At 38.5% G+C, this 18,150-nt stretch overlaps 2 protein-coding genes across 5 annotated transcripts in view; both read left to right on the top strand.

Moving 5' to 3' along the window:
• Positions 1 to 12,638, top strand: part of ZNG1A (Zn regulated GTPase metalloprotein activator 1A) — a 48,855-nt gene extending 36,217 nt beyond the window's left edge. For 2 of the 3 annotated variants that reach the window (XM_073806183.1, XM_004316838.4), the window contains 4 exons: positions 4,044 to 4,112; positions 4,215 to 4,280; positions 6,393 to 6,522; positions 7,049 to 12,638. In XM_073806183.1, the coding sequence (XP_073662284.1) occupies positions 4,044 to 4,112; positions 4,215 to 4,280; positions 6,393 to 6,522; positions 7,049 to 7,119 (336 nt within the window). In that variant the 3' untranslated portion in view covers positions 7,120 to 12,638. The remainder of the gene's footprint in view (positions 1 to 4,043; positions 4,113 to 4,214; positions 4,281 to 6,392; positions 6,523 to 7,048) is intronic. The other variant, XM_033858144.2, reaches the window with a different exon arrangement.
• Positions 12,639 to 12,790: 152 nt separating this feature from the next.
• Positions 12,791 to 17,432, top strand: LOC109549802 (forkhead box protein D4-like 1). 2 transcript variants are annotated; one of them, XM_073806182.1, is made up of 2 exons: positions 12,791 to 16,515; positions 16,578 to 17,432. In XM_073806182.1, exons 1-2 carry the CDS (start codon positions 15,411 to 15,413, stop codon positions 16,727 to 16,729), a joined length of 1,257 nt encoding a protein of 418 aa, XP_073662283.1. In that variant the 5' UTR covers positions 12,791 to 15,410; the 3' UTR covers positions 16,730 to 17,432. The 2 variants fall into 2 exon arrangements, with proteins under 2 accessions (XP_073662283.1, XP_033714036.1); XM_033858145.2 differs by having other exon boundaries at positions 12,791 to 17,432.
• The last annotated feature ends 718 nt before the right edge of the window (positions 17,433 to 18,150 follow it).

Raw genomic sequence — 18,150 nt, forward strand, 5'->3', positions numbered from 1 at the left:
CCATATGAGTGTGGGTTTATTTCTGGGCTCTGTATCCTATTTCAATGATCTGTGTGTCTGTTTATGTGCCAGTACCATACTGTTTAGATTTCTATAGCTTTATAATATAGTTTGAAAACAAGGCATGTGATACCTCCCTCTTTGTTTTTTCTCAAGATTGCTTTGGCTTTTTGGGTCTTTTCTGGTTCTATACAAATTTTAGGATCATTTGTTCTAGTTTTGTAAAAAAAAAAATGCCAAGGGTATTTTGATAGGGATTGCATTGAATCTGTAGATTGCTTTGGGTGGTATGGACATTTTAACAATATTAATTCTTCTAATCCGTGAGCACAGTATATCTTACTTATCTTTCAAATGAGTGAATGAGAGAAGTTACAAGTCCCTAGAGGTAGAATTTTTAGAAAAATTCTTTATAATACTCAGTATTAGTCATAAAGAAGTTGAAGCACATCACATTCTTCTAGGTGAAGGACATCATACTAGGAGTCATAGGAGTAGAAGATGAAGAATATGTAGTATTTACTTTCAAGAATCTTTATCATGGCCATTATCTATACCCACAGTATCTTGAATGTACCCCTGTTGTGGCATTTATAATGTCTTGTAGTTTGGGTTGAAGTACTTTTCCCTTATGGTAGTCTATAAATTCCTAAATATACATTCCTCATTGCTTAGCACAGGATGTGGTATATGGTGGGTGCTCAGTGAAGAATGAAAAGCTGTGATTCTCAAATGGGAATGTAGGTCAGAATTGCTTGTAGGCTTTTAAAAAATATTGGACATTCAGTGGTCCCCATCTCTCACATCTCCAGGAGTAGACCTTGGGTATGTGCAAATTAATGTGTATGTATATTTTTAACATTTTATTATGGAAATTTTCAAAGATATACAAAAGTAGAGAGAATATTAAAATGAATCAATCCCCTGTGCAGATGACCCAGTTGCAATGGCTTTTACCATTTTGCCGATTTTATTTTATCCATCTTCCTAACATTTCTTTTGCTGGAGTGTTTTAAAAAAATTTTTAATGGAAAATTTCAAGCATAAATAAAAGTGGAATAGTATAATGAACCTGCAAATACCCATCACCTTTGCTGGTATGTATTAAAGCAAATCCCAGACATTAAGTTATTTTACCAGTAAATAGGGCATGTCTATTTTTTTTAAAAAAGCTCTGCAGGAGATTCTGATGCACTTTCCTGCTTTAGATATATAAACATAGGGCAGAGTATAATATAATATTGCAGATCAAGGACTATGGGTTTCAGAAGCATGAACAGTCTCATTTGGTTTAGTGGATCTGAAGCTTCATGAAAGATAGTTTTTTCTTTTTTCTTTTTTTTTTAACATAAAGCATACAGGGTTTTAGAGTACAAGTCAATGTATCTTTACTTACATTTGTGCCTATATAGCTGTCCATATGTACACATGAACACATATCTCTGTAATTCTCACTCAGATCAAGATAAAGATTTCCAAAACTGTTAAGAGAGTTCCCTTGTGTCCCTTCCCAGTTGGTAACCCTTCTTCTTCCAAAGATGTAACTGCTATTCTGATTTATACACTAAAAAGTAGCCTTAAACTAGGAGGTTTTTTGTTTTTTGTGTTTTTTTAGACTGGAAGAAATAAGGGAAAGAGCAATCCAGATCTTTAAAAGTGGGAAAGTGACAGTGCTCTAGAAGAGCAGTATTCTAGTGCAGAAGTCCTGGTGAATGCTTGGTATTGGAATCCTGACCTAAGGTATTAGGCTTTGATTTGCCAGACAAAGAGAACTCATGCTCTGCTATTGGACAGTGTCCGGTGAGCTGGATTGGAGTGTGGAGTCAGGAGACCAAGCAGGAAGATATTGCAGAAGTCCAGATACCCTGTGATTAGGGCCTGATCCATGCTGGTTACAGTGAGAATGGAAATGGTATAAAACGAGCACAGGTAGGTTTGCATGAATAGCCTAAGTAACTGATGGTGAGCAGTAAGGAGAGAGAGAAATGATGGGAAACAAGCCTAGATAGACAAGAGGAACTTAGAAATAGGGAAATTTAGAAGGTAAACTGATTTGGATGAAAACACCAAATATTTAGCTATGTACCTGATGGCAGGATATCACAGCAGAGGTGATACAGGGAAAGAGGAGCAGAGGAGTGGAGTGTGGTGACAGAGGTTTTGTGTTCAAGCATGTTAGTGGGCTTAGTTTTCCAGATGAAAAAATATATAGAAATTATTGCATATTAGGTATTGTTTGTAAAAGAGTAGAAAACTGAGGGAAATAACCTGGTAGGTTAAAGAAAAAACACACCAAACTACAAAAATTTGGGAGTTATTCCTAAATTTTATTTTAGGGGCAGTACCTTATTTTGCTTCAGTTTTCTGAATTATTGCCTCAGGTTTCTGCTTCTTTCTGTGTCTGCGGAAAGGAGAGTTAATTTTAGGTTCAAAATAAACATTTTTTAGGTTCAAAAAGAAGTCTGAAATGGGTAATACCTAGGACATATCATGTATGTCATTACAGTTTTATCACTGAGTGATGTTTAATGCATTTCTCTATTTTTCATGGTTTTCTTGGTCATCCTGATAAAGAGGACCTGGGTTTGGAAGGTGGTAAGGTAGATGAGAAAACCCAGGTGGAATTCTATGTATACTTATTAGTAGAGCCAGTTGTGAACTATGCATTGTGACCCTTATCTTCTGCACTGGGCATTTATGGGTTTCGTCTTCTTTAGGGTTTGTCTAATATGAGAAGAGTTTATTGGTACAGAAAAACATCTAGTTCTAAAAGTATCTCTCCCTCCTTGAGCCCCAGGATGCATTGTCTTAATTTTTAAAACCATTTTTAAAATTTCACATTGCAGTTAATTGTACCCCTTAGAGATATTGTCATATCTCTAACTTGCCAAAAGCAAAAATCATTCCTGATACAAAATTCTTTAAGCTAAGAATAAGACAATATTGAGTCCTATACTAAGACATTCCCAACGTTAAAAGCCAAGTTATCCAACTTGAATAAAATATTTTAAGCATTTTTGAAAGTTGAATTACTACTGTCTTTTGAAACTGACAAATTATGTTTCATTTGGCAACCTTTTGCTGTATATTTTGATATGCTATATGACTTGCTATACATTTTGGTATGGAGTTTTAAGTATTATTTGTTAAGATATGTGGTTCTGGACAGTTATGCAAAGCTGTGCATTAGTGTGTTCGTCCTGCCTGTTTTAAAGCTTGGTTTCAGCATGTTATTATCCAAGGTGGTGTTTGTGCTTTTATTGTGTTATGCTTAGCCCTTGTGTATTTTTATCATTAATTTTGAAATTTTGGGTTACTGTGGCAAACGGAGGTTTGGATTTTAATTATGTGCTCAGCTAGAGGAAATTCCTTAGAGTGGACAGTGAGGGGTTTATCAAGCTCAGGAGGAAAAATAAATCTCAGAGTTAACATTCTATAAATGTTGATGTCAACCTTCTAAAACCAAAGATGACATTATATTATCATTCTCATCTCTAGGAACTCTTCTTCCCTTGGTACATGTTTGGTCAGAGAGAAACTGAATCTTTTAACTTATATTTATTTTTCCCAGAAAATGTTTGCATTTTGTAGTTTATTTTTTCTAAGCCTCATCTTCCCCAATTTATAAAATGGAAATAGTTCTCTTTAATCCACAGGATTGCTGTCATGAGTAAATGAAAAGATGAAATAAAGTGACCCAGGCAAAAGTACCTCGTCCAGTACATAGTTGATACGCTCTCTATATTACCCTCTCTCTTAGTGCTGAGAATCTTGTAAAGAATGAATTAAACAATGAGTATCCTTTCATAAGAGTTTCTCTGTGTAAATACTAAGCCATTGACTAACTCTGCAGAATATAGAACATGGAGTTGCTGATACCAAAAATGAGCAAATATAGTGAAAAAGATATACCTAATATAGTTGTTAAGGCAACACAGATGCCCATGAATGTTTCCTTACTTTTCATCTTAAAACTTGTGATTTAAAAAAATATTTTGACATTACTATAAAAAAATCATTATTGACTATCTCTTGATTTACAGAGTATTATTACAGTCACATTCGAAGTACCAGGAAATGCAAAGGAAGAAAGTCTAAATGTCTATATTCAGGTGAATGCAATTTTAACTGATTAATGATTTATCAGTTGTTTTGCTATGTAGTTGTTCCTATGAGCAGTGGTTGATCTTATTAAAATATGTCACTTGATACAGAATCTTCTGTGGGAAAAGAATGTGAGAAACAGGGATGACGACTGCATGGAGGTCATACGACTAAAGGTGCAGTACATAGCTTACAGCTTTATACTTTTGGACAAAGTCCCTTTCTTTGCTGTTACACAAAACCATATTTAGTCTTAAACACAAGGACTAGTTTTAGTCCAAATAACCTTTGTCTGTTTTTCCTTATTTCCATTTCTGAAAAGAAGCTTTGGAAGTCATTGCATAAAGCATGATTTATTTGCACAGCTTCATTGAGTGTTGCAGCTAAAACAACCTGTGTGCTTTGAAACTTTACCCCCTGCTCTCTACTGCCAGGTGCTCAGAGCGGTTATCTAGCTAATGAGCTTGACTTGTTAAAACTCTCCTCCCCTTGGCACACAGCTTGGTTAGTCAGAGAAAACGGAAAGTTTTCTTGTGTTGATTTTTCTAAGAGAGCTTCATTAACAGAGGAGTAATATTAGAAATCTTGCCGCAGCTGAACCTTATGTTTCTTCATGAATTTAGCAGACACTAAACATTTGTTATACTGTGAGACAGTGTTACAGAGGACTAGAAGAATTCTTGCTCTGTTTGGAAATCCCTTCATATTACTTGATATTTGGGTATTATGTTACAAAAGGTGTTTTTTCCAGGGAGCAGTGGGTTCTAGGCTGTGTGCTTAACGAATCAACAGTCATTTGAGTGTCTACTCCTGTGTTTCCAGAAGTGTGCATAAGGTTTTATTATTACTGTTTATTATCATTACTGTTAGTAGCTAGATTCTCTGGCTAGCAGCCGACTTCCTAGGGCCACTAGAGTGACCGGGAAACTATTTTGGTTTAGATTTCTTCACTCCCTGTGCTGGTTCCACCTGGGATTGGTGCTGCAGAGCAGCACAGCTGAATCTATTCCCCAGTCGTTCCCCCGCAGAGGAACTAAGCCAGATCCTGCTGCTTCTTTATGACTGTGTCCCCATCTACATTCTGTGATCCTAATTGGAAGATCATATTTCATTCTGTAACTGCTTTTATCCCCTAGTACTGAATGGGGGGTGGTTACCTAGAAAAGCAACCATTTGGGCGTTTATACTAATGCAGCAACGAGACCTCTGTATAGAGTTCAGTGGCTCATCTTGCACCATCCCAGTCTGGATTTTGTCCTTCGTGTATGACAGTTGTTCTGCAGCTGTCCTCCTTGGTTCTTCTTTTGGCCTTCCTCTCATCACAGCAACGCTGGGACATCTGAGGCACCACAGCCTTTCTCTTCATAGACCTCCTTCTCTTTGCTGTTACAAAGTATTATACTAGTCTGAAAATAATCAACATGTTTAAACTGTTAACTCTAATAACAGCTGACAACTTCAAAGTCTTTATAAAAGTATAAAATTGATGCTTAGGTATTTCTCTCCATGGAGTTTGTTGTTACATATTAAAACTCAGATTTGAAAAGCAGAAAACAAAACTCTGCACAAGAAAAGAAAACTGGAAGAACATGTACCCCAAATACATGAATACATCAAAAATTATGTGGTGGGAATGACAGTGGTTTGTCTCTTACTATTTTTCAATATATATATTATTTTTATAATAAATATGTATAACAAACATTATTTCAGAGAAATTATTTCATCCCCTAGGCCAGTTCATCAGATAATTTGTTCCTCATTTCTGCAAAGCAATGTTAAATGAATTTTATTCAGATAAATATAATAGTTTTTCTTTACCTTTATTTCATCATTATCTACTCCATTTATTACAACCCATTCAAAAACAGATTATCACCAAAATCCTTTAACTTCTCAAATTTTCCCACTAAAACTGTGAAACAAGTATAAAATCCTTAAAAGTAGAATAATTGGTAGAATTTGAGATATAACATGTTTTATCATTTGGTTGTTTCAGTTTTCATTGTGGTAACACTGAATAAACATCCTAATTACATATATTAATTTTAGCATTAGAAATAGGGATTGTTTTTAAAAAAAAATGTGTGCAGAAGCCTTTTTTAAAAATTGGAGGATTTAGGAAACACTTTAATGCACAAATAACTGGAATTAAATAATTTTAACAGCATCTCCTTTATGAGTTTGTATTTTAAAAAGAAATGGGAGTAATTAATCCATTAACATTGATGCTCGATTTCTGCTTTTAAATTCAAACTGTGGCTGATTGCTCATTCTCCTCTGAGCAGGGGCTGGTGTCGATCAAAGACAAACCACAACAAGTGATTGTCCAGGGCGTCCATGAGCTGTATGATCTGGAGGAGACACCAGTGAGCTGGGAACATGACAGTGAGAGAACAAATCGACTGGTCTTTATTGGTAAGTGACAAACAGTTAACTTTTTTTTAAATTGAAGTATAGTTGATTTACAATGTTGTGTTATTTTCAGGTGTACAGCAAAGTGATTTAGTTATACATACATATATATCTATTTTTTTCAGATTCTTTTCCCTTATAAACAGTTAAATTTCTAAAGCAAAAGAGAGAGAGAGAGAGAGGGAGAAAGGGATATAATGTGCTATGTAAGCAGTACTAACCAATCTGAACCTCTTTTGTAAATCTGAATAAGCTTGTGGTTAATGTATTTGTCTTAATTATGAGATAACATCATAAGAACTTGTTAAGCCTTTTACTCTTCTTCAAATAATTTCAGAAAAGTGATTAATCCAAATGCCAACTTGGTTCTAAGGGACTTAATTAGAAAGTTAAGGAAGGAATCATTAATTATTGTTGTTTTTATACATTTCTGAAGATCATGAAGCATTTAATGATCTGGACTTGATAGGTAAACTGTGTCATTTTAATAAGCATCATATACTCATACCATGTTTTGTTCTGTTTGCAGGCAGGAATTTAGATAAGGATATTCTTAAACAACTATTTATAGCTACTGTGACTGAAACAGAAAATCAATGAACAACACATTTCAAAGAAGATCAAGTTTGTCCATAACACTAGAAGCATCACCAAAAGGATTGGATGATAAAATTGGGAATAAGTTTCCTATTGGATGTATTTCAAGCATCTATTCTTTGCATTACTTCTCTTACGAATTCCAGTGTAAACTTTAAAATAGTATTTATTTTATAGAATACATACAACATAGTAAATCAGTATTATAAAACATTTGATATTCATACAATAAAATACACTGTCCTCTGACTTTTTTTTGTGGACAGATGATTCATAAACATATCTTGCAGAATTGGCTTTGGAGCTTACATATGTTGAATTTCTCACTCATGGAAGTTATAATAATAATAATGGGAAAACTTACTTCAACATTGTCATTTTCCCTTAGAACTTCAGCTGATTGCGTGGATGTAATTTTATTGTTAATAACAAAAATTTTTAAAAACAATGTCACCATTTTTATTAAAGGAAATAAAGGGTTTACAGTGGTAGAGACTTATAAGTGGAAGAAACCTAAATCAAAGAAATTAACTGAAACTTTCTCTTATTCTTAGTCAGATTCTAAGCCTTACTGGTAGTCAGTGTAATGGAACTTCAGCCATTCACTTTGTAATATATTTCAAAGATTTCAATTGTAGAGTTTTTAATTTTAGAGTAGATTTTAGTTTTAAAGTAGATTTTACTACTGGTATTAAATTCATCTTTTTTTTTTAAACTTCTTTATTTTTCAATATAAACTAAAAAGTGACAAGGTATAAAACTTCAGATGTAAATGCATTTAACTTTTGATAATTTTAACAATCTTTATATAAATGGTAGGCGTATAAGTATACAATGGATTACTTTTCTCTTCTTCCTGCTAAAGGCCAGGTCAGCTTAACTATATTCAGATTGTAAGAGAAAGGCATTAAATGGAATTTAAAGAAGAGTTAATGGTTGTTAAATATCAGAAGGCTGTCAGAATGGCTTTTGGAATATTTTTTCAGAACTTTAAGTCAAAATTACACCTATGTATCTTGAATGGTTCCAGTAGTTGGAGGCAGGCTAATTGATTAGATTATCTATCTCCCGTCCCCTGTGTTCTGTACCTTTTTAATATAACTTCTTTATGTTCATCCATTTGCCTCCTGAATCTATTCTCTTAACTTGTGGTTAAGAGAATACGATTATTTTGTGGCAGCCAATTGCCTGATAGAAAGTCAGCTGATTTTTGAGTCAGATCTTTAATTCTAGGGCTTTAATTCCAGCTCTGCTGCTTCTTGGCTGTATAATCTTGGGCAAAGTATTTCTCTGAGATTAGTTTTCTTACTTTAAAGTGGACAGTGATAATATCAAACATTCAAGCTTGTTGTGAGGGTTAAATAGGTTTGTAATACACCCAGCTCAGCTCTTGGCCCACAACAGAGCATAGATAAATGTTTTCTCCTTCCTAACAATTTCAATTTGTTTTATAATTAACGTAGTCATGATAATACTTCATAATGTTCATTGGCAAATAATAAGTATTTAGATTCATCTGTTCTAGGCCATGAGAAAGGGCTTATAATTAATGGTACTGTTGTGGGAGACATGTTTGAAGTAATATTAATCTAAACTCTTAAAAATCTGTTTTAAACTGATAAATATTTGGTTTTTTTCTTTATAATGTATTAATCTTTAAATATTTTTCTTTACAAAAGTATTGCATGACTACATTTGTGTTGTAAAACACAAGCATTACAGATGAAGTCAGTCTCTCCTGACCTTTCTCCTTCAGTCACTGTCACTTCTGGGTAAGCAGTGTTGTCAGTTTAATGTCTATCCTTTTAGATGTTTCTTTTCACTTATGCACACATTATGGTTTACATTGTTTCCCAAAGTGAATTATTTTCCAATAATAAAGCTATCATTTAAGGAATTTCTTTGGGAAACTTACAAACTTGCCATAAATATCCTCAAGGAAAGATTTTTATAATGTGTGTTTTAAATAAAAAATCATTCTTTACATATTATAATGCAGTTTGCTCTTTAAAAAAAACTATTAATCTTAGATCTTTCCATGACAATGCATATAAATATGTCTTTAACTGCCGGACAGAAATTCATAGTATAGCATAGAATACATTTCTTTAAAAAAACATTCATTGAGAGCTTCCAAGTTTGCCCAGTATTAGTGCTGGGGCTGCAACTGCACATGATGGTTAAAAGCCAGGTTTGTATTGCTTACATTCTAATGGAGGGATATAAATAAGTGAGAAAATACCAGGTGCCTGAAGAAGGCTGATAAAAATCAAAACTGAGTTTAGAATGAGTGGGCATGAAAAGCCTTTCTGAGGAGAAGTGGCTTTTTTGTTTTTGGTGGGGTGGGGCTATTTTAGAACTTTTTGCTAATCCCAATGTCACAAAGATCTTTCCTATGTTTTCTTTTAGGAACTTAATAATTTTAGCTCTTAACATTTAGCATCATGATCCATTTCAAGTTAATTGTTCCATCGTTATGTCTTGAAAACTCTTTTGCCCTTTGAATGAGCTTTTTGCACCTTTGCTGAAAATCACGTGGCGTGTGTGTGTGTGTGTGTGTGTGTGTGTGTGTGTGTGTGTGTTTTCATGGACATTATTTTCATTCGTCTGTCCTTATGGCACTACCACACTGTCCTGATAACTTTAGCCTTAGAGTAAGTTTTGAAATTAGGTAGTGTAAATATTCCAATCTTGTTTATCTTTTTCAGAGTTGTTACAGCTATTTTAGGTATTTTTGTTTTCAATATAAATTTTATCATTAACATGTCAGTTTCTTCAAAAAGGCTGCTAGGATTTTAACTGAATTGAATTCAATCTATAGTACAATTTGGTGAAAATTGTCATTTTTTAAAAAACTTTATTTCTTATTGAGGTGACGTTAGCTTTTAACATTGTATAAGTTTCATGTGTACAACATTATATTTTTACTTCTGTATACACTACAGTGTGCTCACCACCAAAAATTTAGTTTCCATCCTTCTCCATACAGTTTAGTTTCCTTCCCCTTCCCCTCTGGTAACCATTGCTCTGCTCTCTGTATCCATGTGTTTTGTTTTGTTTTGTTTTGCTCATTTATTTGTTTTGTTCGTTTGTTTTTTATATTCCACAGATGAGTGAAATCCTACAGTATTTGTCTTTCTCTAACTTATTTCACTTAGCATAATGAACCTCAAGGTTCATCCAGGTTGCCAGAGGTGGCTTTTAAGTTGAGAACAGAGTTAAAAGGAGTCATTGATGCAAAGTCAGGGAGAAGATTCTACACAGAGGGAGCAAGCAGTGGAGAGGGCCTTTAGGTGGGAACCCGTATAGTGTGCTGGAAGACCAGGAAGAAGGCAAGTGTGGTGGAAGGTTCGAAAGCCAGGGTAGGAGGTGGGATTGGAGTTGTGAGCCAGGGCCGGGCTTTTTGCTTACAGGACAGAGCAAAATATTTGGTTTATTCTGAAAGCCCTGGGAAGTGGCTGAAGGGCTTTGAGCTGGACAAGTGATGTGGTTGTGATCACCGTGGCAGATGAACTAGTTGTTTCCTGTTTTTGAAATTGCAGACAGTGCTGCAGTGAACATCATTATGTGCGCCTCTTTGTTTTTATATGAGAATGTTTCTCTGGAAGAGATATGTAAGGGTGGAATCACTGGCTTCCAGGATATGCACATTTAAAGTTCTTAACAGATACTGATAAATTGCCTTCCCAAATGGCTGTACCTTCTTGCTGTAAAACAGGAGTGTATGAAAGTACCCTTTTTTCCAAACCTAGCTAACACATTTTAACCTTTGCCATTCTGGATGGAATGGCATCTCACTGTTTTAATTTAGATTCTTTTTTTTACTGTATTTTTATGTTATTTATAAGTTCTTTTAAATATGCATTGCCCTGTTCTTCGTTCTTATTTTTCCCAAAATGAAGTATTTTTCAGTGATCAGAGACATTACCAGCTTAACCTGTACTTCAGAGGGGTTTGGAACCTCCAATAGATATCCTCAAGAGAAGATTTTATTTTTATAATGGAAATCACTAACAAATAAATAACATGGGCCATTATTCTGCTAACCATAGAAAATTTTCAGGGTATTATGATTATGGTAATGATGATAATCAGGGTTTAGGCATAGTTCATCTGTAAGTTTATAGTTTACTGAGTAATATATAGGATAAATTACTAAGTCTCTCTAAACCTTTGCCTCCTTATTCATAAAGTTCAGGTGCAAATCTCTCAGGGATTAAATTTAAAGTAACCTGACTATAGAGTTTCAGTAAATGTAAATTCTCCTTTTCCAGCAAGACTTGATAATACATTCAAGCTTCTGCACAGCTTCTTACATGATTCTTTCCTAGGCTTTTCCAGCTTTTAGTGAAAGGGGCAAGAACATTAGTACTGAGTGTAAGATAGCTGTGGGAAGGGTCAGCCCAGGGGGTGAGGGAAGGCCAGGGATTGAAAGGGTCTCTAATTCCTAATAGATTATGAAGTTTGAAGGGAATTATCAACAAAATAAAGCTAAAAGGTTTTTAAACATTTGTGGGCTTGGTTGCTTGCTACAAATTGAATAAATGTCTCCTTTGGATTAGTAATGTAGGTGGAAAATTATATTTTAAGATTTCTTTGAAAGGACTTTCCCAGTTCTAGAATGCCATACATTGTGGAGGTGATACTGAAAGAAGTGAGTTCTGTCTTTGAATGTCTAGCAACTTGCCCTACTTTGATGAGAAAGAAGAACTAGACTTTTTTCTCAGAATTAGTCTTAATATTAGAATCAACTTATTTAAAGTTAGAATCAACTTGGTTGATAACTGAATTGCCTTTAACTTTCAGAGCGAAATGGAGAGAGAGCAGACATCCTCTTCACTGTACAGTAGTTGAGAGAGGTTGGTTTTTCAAAGTGGGACGGATGGCATTTATGACCCCCTGATAGATTTGTTCAGGAAAAAAAAAACCTATTCAGTGTTAGGAAAGAAGTAATCTCCAAATATTATTGAGTGCCCACTATGCACCGGACCCCATGTTAAATGTTTTAGTGTTTCATGAGCAAAAAGTAACACAACATTAAAGAATTAATCAGGTGGGACAGAAAGAGTCCCCCCACCCTTTTTTTTTCCTTAAGGAATTACTTGCCATAATGGAGTATCTCCAAAGAACTCAACTTAGTTTTCCTTGATACAGCTATTTATTTTTACATTGATATATTTTGTATATTAATATTATTTAGATATAATTAGCAAAAAAATTTACCCTTTAAAGTATACAATTCATGGCTTTAGTATATCCACAGGTAGTGGCAACCAGTACCACTATCTATCAGTAATTCCAGAACATTTTCATAGCTCTCAAACTCTGTATCCATTAGCAGTTAATCCCCATTTCCCTCTGCCCCTGTTCCCCAGCAGATACTTGTCTACTTTCTGTCTCTAGATTTGCCTGTTTGGACTCGTTTGACCTACCATAATGTTTTCAAGGTTCATCCATGTTGTTGCATGTATCAGCATTTTGTTTCTTTTTATTGCTGAATAAAATTCTATTTATATACCACATTTTGTTCATCTGCTCATCAGTTGATAGACATTTGAGTTTCTACTTTTTGGCTGCTAGGCCCTTTTTCTCCCATTTAATTTTTTGATAAAATAGAATTTTCAGAACAGTTTTACATTTACAGAAAAATGGAGCAGAGCAGATAGTAGAAGGGAATTCCCATATCCATCCACCCTCCTCCACCCCCCCACCATGACTACATGGGTAGTCATGTCTCCCATTTTTATCACCTCATATCAAGGGTACATACTATCAACCTGATTTATGACTGTTGATGTTGACATTGATTACCTGACACCTGGCTGAAACCTTTGTGAGGTTTCTCCACGGTAACTTATTCCCCCTCCCCCCACTTCATATGGTTCTCTTTGGAAGGAAGTCCTTGTGCATTGCCCACAGTAAGAGACTGGAGGGTTATGCTCTACCTCCTAGCGGGTGGAATATCTACATAATGTATTTGGAAGTTTTCTGCAAGGGAGATTTGCCTCTTTCCCCCATGTATGTATTTACTCAGTCATCTACTTTTTATCAGTATAGACACATGAATATTTTATGCTTTGGTTAATAATCTAATACTATATTTTGATGCGCTAATTGCCCCAGCTTTGGCCATTGGCAGCTCTTTCTTGTCTCCCAGTGCCTTCTTTGACATACTTCCATCATTGGGGGTGGTTTTGCCTTTTTTTTTTTTTTTTTTAGTGCCCTTACTTTTCTCCTTTCATTTTTAAATAACCCAAATCCCCATAGAAGTTGACTGTAGGAAAACTAACAATGCTCCCTTTCCCAGGTAATCGGATTCCTATGCTGATGGAAGAAATGTGCCTTACCTACAGGGGGTTGAGCGGGAGGCATCTGGGAATCTAAGGCTGAATAAGACACCTGTCCCAGCCCTCCTGAAGCTTAGTTTAATAGGTCACACAAGTAGTAATTGGTTAATTTGGGATTCAAACACAAATCTGTTAGGCTCGAAAACTTCTGTTATTTGTTCTACTTCAACAAACTACATACAACTGAGAAGCCTTAGAGGGTAAACACCTCAGAAATAGAGGATAAGACTTTAAAAAGACTTGTAAGAAAGCTGTTTTCAAAATTTTATCCTGAAGAAACTAACTCCTTTAAGCTATTTTTTGTTATATTAGCTGGCTTCTGATTTCTCACTGAAAATTTGTTGTCATTTTACAAACTCTAATAGAAGATTTACTATGTAACAATCAATGGCATAATACAATATTTTTATGCTGAATTTTTAGTAGTTGCCACCTCAAATTCTTTTCACAAGTAGGTATTAAATTATGAGTATGTACTGTTAGTATTTTACCATAGGATACCTGGTGATATAACACACATTAAATGATATTGCACTGCACTGCTACTTTATTCTCTGAACTAATTTAACTGAAGCCAATCTAAAAATCATGTTACTTCCAAGGATGTCAAGTGACTTAAACAGAGCGTCTCTGTCATCTTGTTCTCTAGTGTGAGAAAGGAATGATGACCTGGTGAATTAGTTTAAGACACTGAAACTGCAGCCCTTTTTTGCCTCCTATAAGTTTCAAGATTAGAATTTATTATTATAGTAAAAAGTGCTTAATGTTGGCTTTTTTTTTAAGAAGGAAGAAGGGAGAGAGAGAAAGAGACGGTGTCTCAGACTGGGTGTATACTTGGGAGTTGTTGGGCCATTTTTGTGAAAAGGATATTTCAAACTGGGTTTGTACTGGTTGGTATGCAGCAAAATCAGTTTAGTTGGTCGTGGCCATTAAAAAAGAAATGAAAGAATATCTGATCACTTGTTTTATGAAACTCATTTTAGTTATATAAGTCTATGCAAGATTGTGGTATAAAATTTACTTCATACTGAAGTTAAATGTTCAAAGAAGTTGAGAATCACTGCTGGAAGGGGACTTCTCTCTAGCCCTCCTGCTTTCTTTCCCTCCACCCTGAACTTCCACAACCTCATGACAGGACATTTCAGTCTTTTCTGAAAACTTGGGTCAGGGAAAGCATTTTGGGAAGCTGAGGTGTCCGGTAGGAGGGACGAGGCCACACCCTCTCACACTCCACTGAGCTCCGGAATGTAGTAAGAACATTAAAAATATTTCAGCTCCTCATTCTGAGTGGAGGACACAATCCGCCAGTGAAAGTGGGTAACTAACCAGATATGAAACACAAAAACATATTTACTGTTACACATTCTTTTACAGCCAAACACCGTGTATATTTTAGTGCCCTCTCCCACCTCCTATTTTTATCCTTCAGGGAGAGAGGCCTGAATATGGAGGTGGCCTTAGATTGTCCGGTACATATTTTCCTACCCCCTTTTTCATCTGCGCGGTTTTCAAAGTGCGTTAACAGAGCCTATGCAACTCCTGGCGCAATTGGCTGGCTGAGCCTGAGGAGTGAAGCACCTTCCTTGCTGGCTAAGGAGGGGGCCAGCTGAAGGCTCTTGCCGCGTCGGGTAATGCTCAAAGGACCCTCATCACTGGACGGCGTCGGGAGGAAGGAAGAGCGCTCTGAGGTAGGGCAAGCAAGGGTATAAAGGGGGACGGGGGAGTCCACACAAGGACTCAGAAGAAGCCTCAATAAAAGGCAAAGTGCATCTTTGCCGGATGGTGTAGGAAAGGAGAAATCGGCAGAAGAAAAAGAACACCACCTAAAAGGGTAACCTCAAGGGTCTCTGCTTCTTGGAACACTCTTAACACAGGCTTCCAGCCCAGCCCACCCAGAGCCAGGTGAGCGGCCGCCACCTCTCCGGCATCTGCAAGACCTGCTCCTTCATGAACTTGCCAAGAGCGGAGCGCCTTCGCTCCACACCTCCGCGCAGCCTCCGGGGCTCCGATAGGGAAGACGGTGCGATCGATATCCTGGGAGAGGAGGAAGATGAAGAAGAGGAGGAGGAAGAGGAAGACGAGGAACCCGAGGGAAGCCAGGGGCTCCTAGAGCCGCTGCACCAGCCGGAGCCGCAGAAGGCGCGGCGGGGCGCGGGCGCGGGTGCGCTTCCCGGAGAGCGCACCGAGAGCGGCGGCGGCGGCCCAAGCGACTCCTCCGAGTTTGGCCCCAAGTTCGGGGCACCGATGGGGTCTGCGGTGGCCTCTGCGGGCGCCCCGCAGCCGGCGAAGCCCCCCTACTCATACATCGCGCTCATCACCATGGCCATTCTGCAGAGCCCACACAAGCGCCTCACGCTCAGCGGCATCTGCGCCTTCATCAGTGGCCGCTTCCCTTACTACCGTAGCAAGTTCCCCGCCTGGCAAAACAGCATCCGCCACAACCTCTCGCTCAACGACTGCTTCGTCAAAATCCCCCGGGAGCCGGGACACCCTGGCAAGGGCAACTACTGGAGCCTTGACCCCGCCTCCCAGGACATGTTCGACAACGGCAGCTTCCTTCGGCGCAGGAAGCGCTTCAAGCGCCACCACCCGCCTCCGGGAGCCCACCTGCACCACCCCTTCCCCCTGCCCGCTGCGCCCGCCGCCCTGCATACCCCCTACCCGGGCATGCTGCTCGGGCCCCCGGCCCCGCCGCAGCCTGTCCCGGGGGCCTATCCCGCCTCCACTCCCGGGAGCCGCCCGTGCGCGCTGCTGCATCCTCATCCCCTCCGCTACCTGCTGCTCTCTGCCCCGGCCTACGCTGAGGCGCCCAGGAAAGCGCAAGGCGCGGATCTGGTGACCCCCAGCGCCCTTCCGGCGCTGCAGCCCACGCTAGGCTCCCAGCCTTGGGAGGAGGGCAAGGGGCCGGCGTCGCGGCCGGCAGGCGGATGCACCTCCTTCAGCATCGAGAGTATCCTGCAAGGGGTCCGGGGAGCTGGTACAGGAGCCGCTCAGAGTCTGCCCCCGACCCCGTGGGGTTACCGCCACCTGCTGCAGCGCCCGTCGTGCCTGTTGCATCCTCAGGCCGCTGCCCCCTTGCTCCACGTCTCCGCCGCCGCCGCCGCATCCGCTGCCCGGACGATTTTGCAGCAGCAGCAGCAGCAGCAGCAGCAGCAGCAGCAGGACTCTGCCAGCGGCTGCGCTCCCAGCAAGGGCGCTCTGCTGGGCCGGCACCTGTCCGCCACAGCGGCGCTCCTGGGGTGTCAGCCTGGAGTAGAGGGCTCTAGGCTGACGTCGCTGGTCGCCCTTTCGGGCGGAGAGGGGACCTCACCGGCCTTTTGAATAGCACCCACACCTGCCCTGGACCCGACTCCTTGGGGCGGACAGGGAGCCAACCTGGAGGGCGGAGCCACCCGGGGTCACGATCTCCTCGCCGCCTGCCCTGACGCACTCCACCTTCCACAGCCGGGACCAAGAGTGTGTACCTGCATCCTACAGCGGAGCAACCACTAATTTCGGTTCGCAGCGAAATACTTACAAAGGAAAAGTGGTTATTGTTCCCTTAAGACAACCTGAACGTAAATGTTCGATGGCGTCAGCGTCGGACATTTCTTTTCCAGCCTCCAGTCGTGACTTCCAAGGCTTTTCCGATTTGCACATTTCCAGAGGAACTATGAACGTGAGTGGGGCATTTTGTTCTGTTATTAAAAGAAAAACAAAGAAAATAAATCGTCCAATGCACAACGTTTCCCCCATCTTCATTCCCTAGGAACTGCAAGTATTATTCCCAAATCCAGCGCAGAATCCTTGTGCCCTTTTTGTCTTCCTGAAATCAATGTGTAATATGAGTAGAATTTTAATTTCAGAGGATTTATTTCTGATCTGTATGTCTGATGTGCCATCTTGCGTGGAGAGGTGTTAAAATTAAAGCTAACTATATGGACTAAATAAAGGGCTAAATCATTACACAACATTGTTTATTTTATATTACTTTGCCTTCTAAATGGAACTTATTTTAAAACTTAGTTTTTTCCTCCCAGTTAAACAATTGTTTTACAATTCGTATTCATTATAGACGTCAGAAACAATCCATTTTCAAAATGTTTTTTAAAACTTCCGAATATTTGAAGTTGAAAAAATTCTGGCTTTTAAAATATGGGATTTTAGTATGTATGAAATCTATAAGTGAAAAATAATTAGAGGTCATCTAAATATATTCTCCATTTACTTTCCATCTTTCTAAAGCGTTGATTTTTCTCCTGAATAAGTTGAAGGGCGATTTGACATGAATCTTAGATGTGGTGACCAAAGTTTATTCGGGAAAAATAAAAGGCAATTTAAAAAATTAGAAATGTCAAAACTAGGGCCCAGAGAAAAGGGAAATATCAAATGAAGCACTCGGATCCCGGACATTTGCAATTTAAAAAACTCCCAGGTCAGGTACCTTCTAGGAACTTATATTCCCTTTCTTTAGAACAGAAAGAACTTTCTCTCTCTTTCGAAAAAATTTCTGAAAAGACTTTGCAACCAGAAAGGTCTCACTGTATTCGGTTTCAGGTGACTGGGTGGGAGGCAAACAAGACGAAGATGTCCATCAAGAAATACTCCCGCCAGAGAACGCAAATTTCTAGAGACCCTGCAGCTCTCAAGGTCCTGACCAGGGCTCACGTTTCAAAAGAACTGTATTCCGCTCGGGTTTGGAGGAAGT

This window comes from Tursiops truncatus, chromosome 6, assembly GCF_011762595.2.
Source record: "Tursiops truncatus isolate mTurTru1 chromosome 6, mTurTru1.mat.Y, whole genome shotgun sequence".
Classification (NCBI taxonomy): Eukaryota; Metazoa; Chordata; class Mammalia; order Artiodactyla; family Delphinidae; genus Tursiops; species Tursiops truncatus.

Excerpts from the sequence above, each read along its gene's own strand:
- LOC109549802 (XM_033858145.2), top strand. The coding sequence starts at position 15,411 with ATGAACTTGCCAAGAGCGGAGCGCCTTCGCTCCACACCTCCGCGCAGC.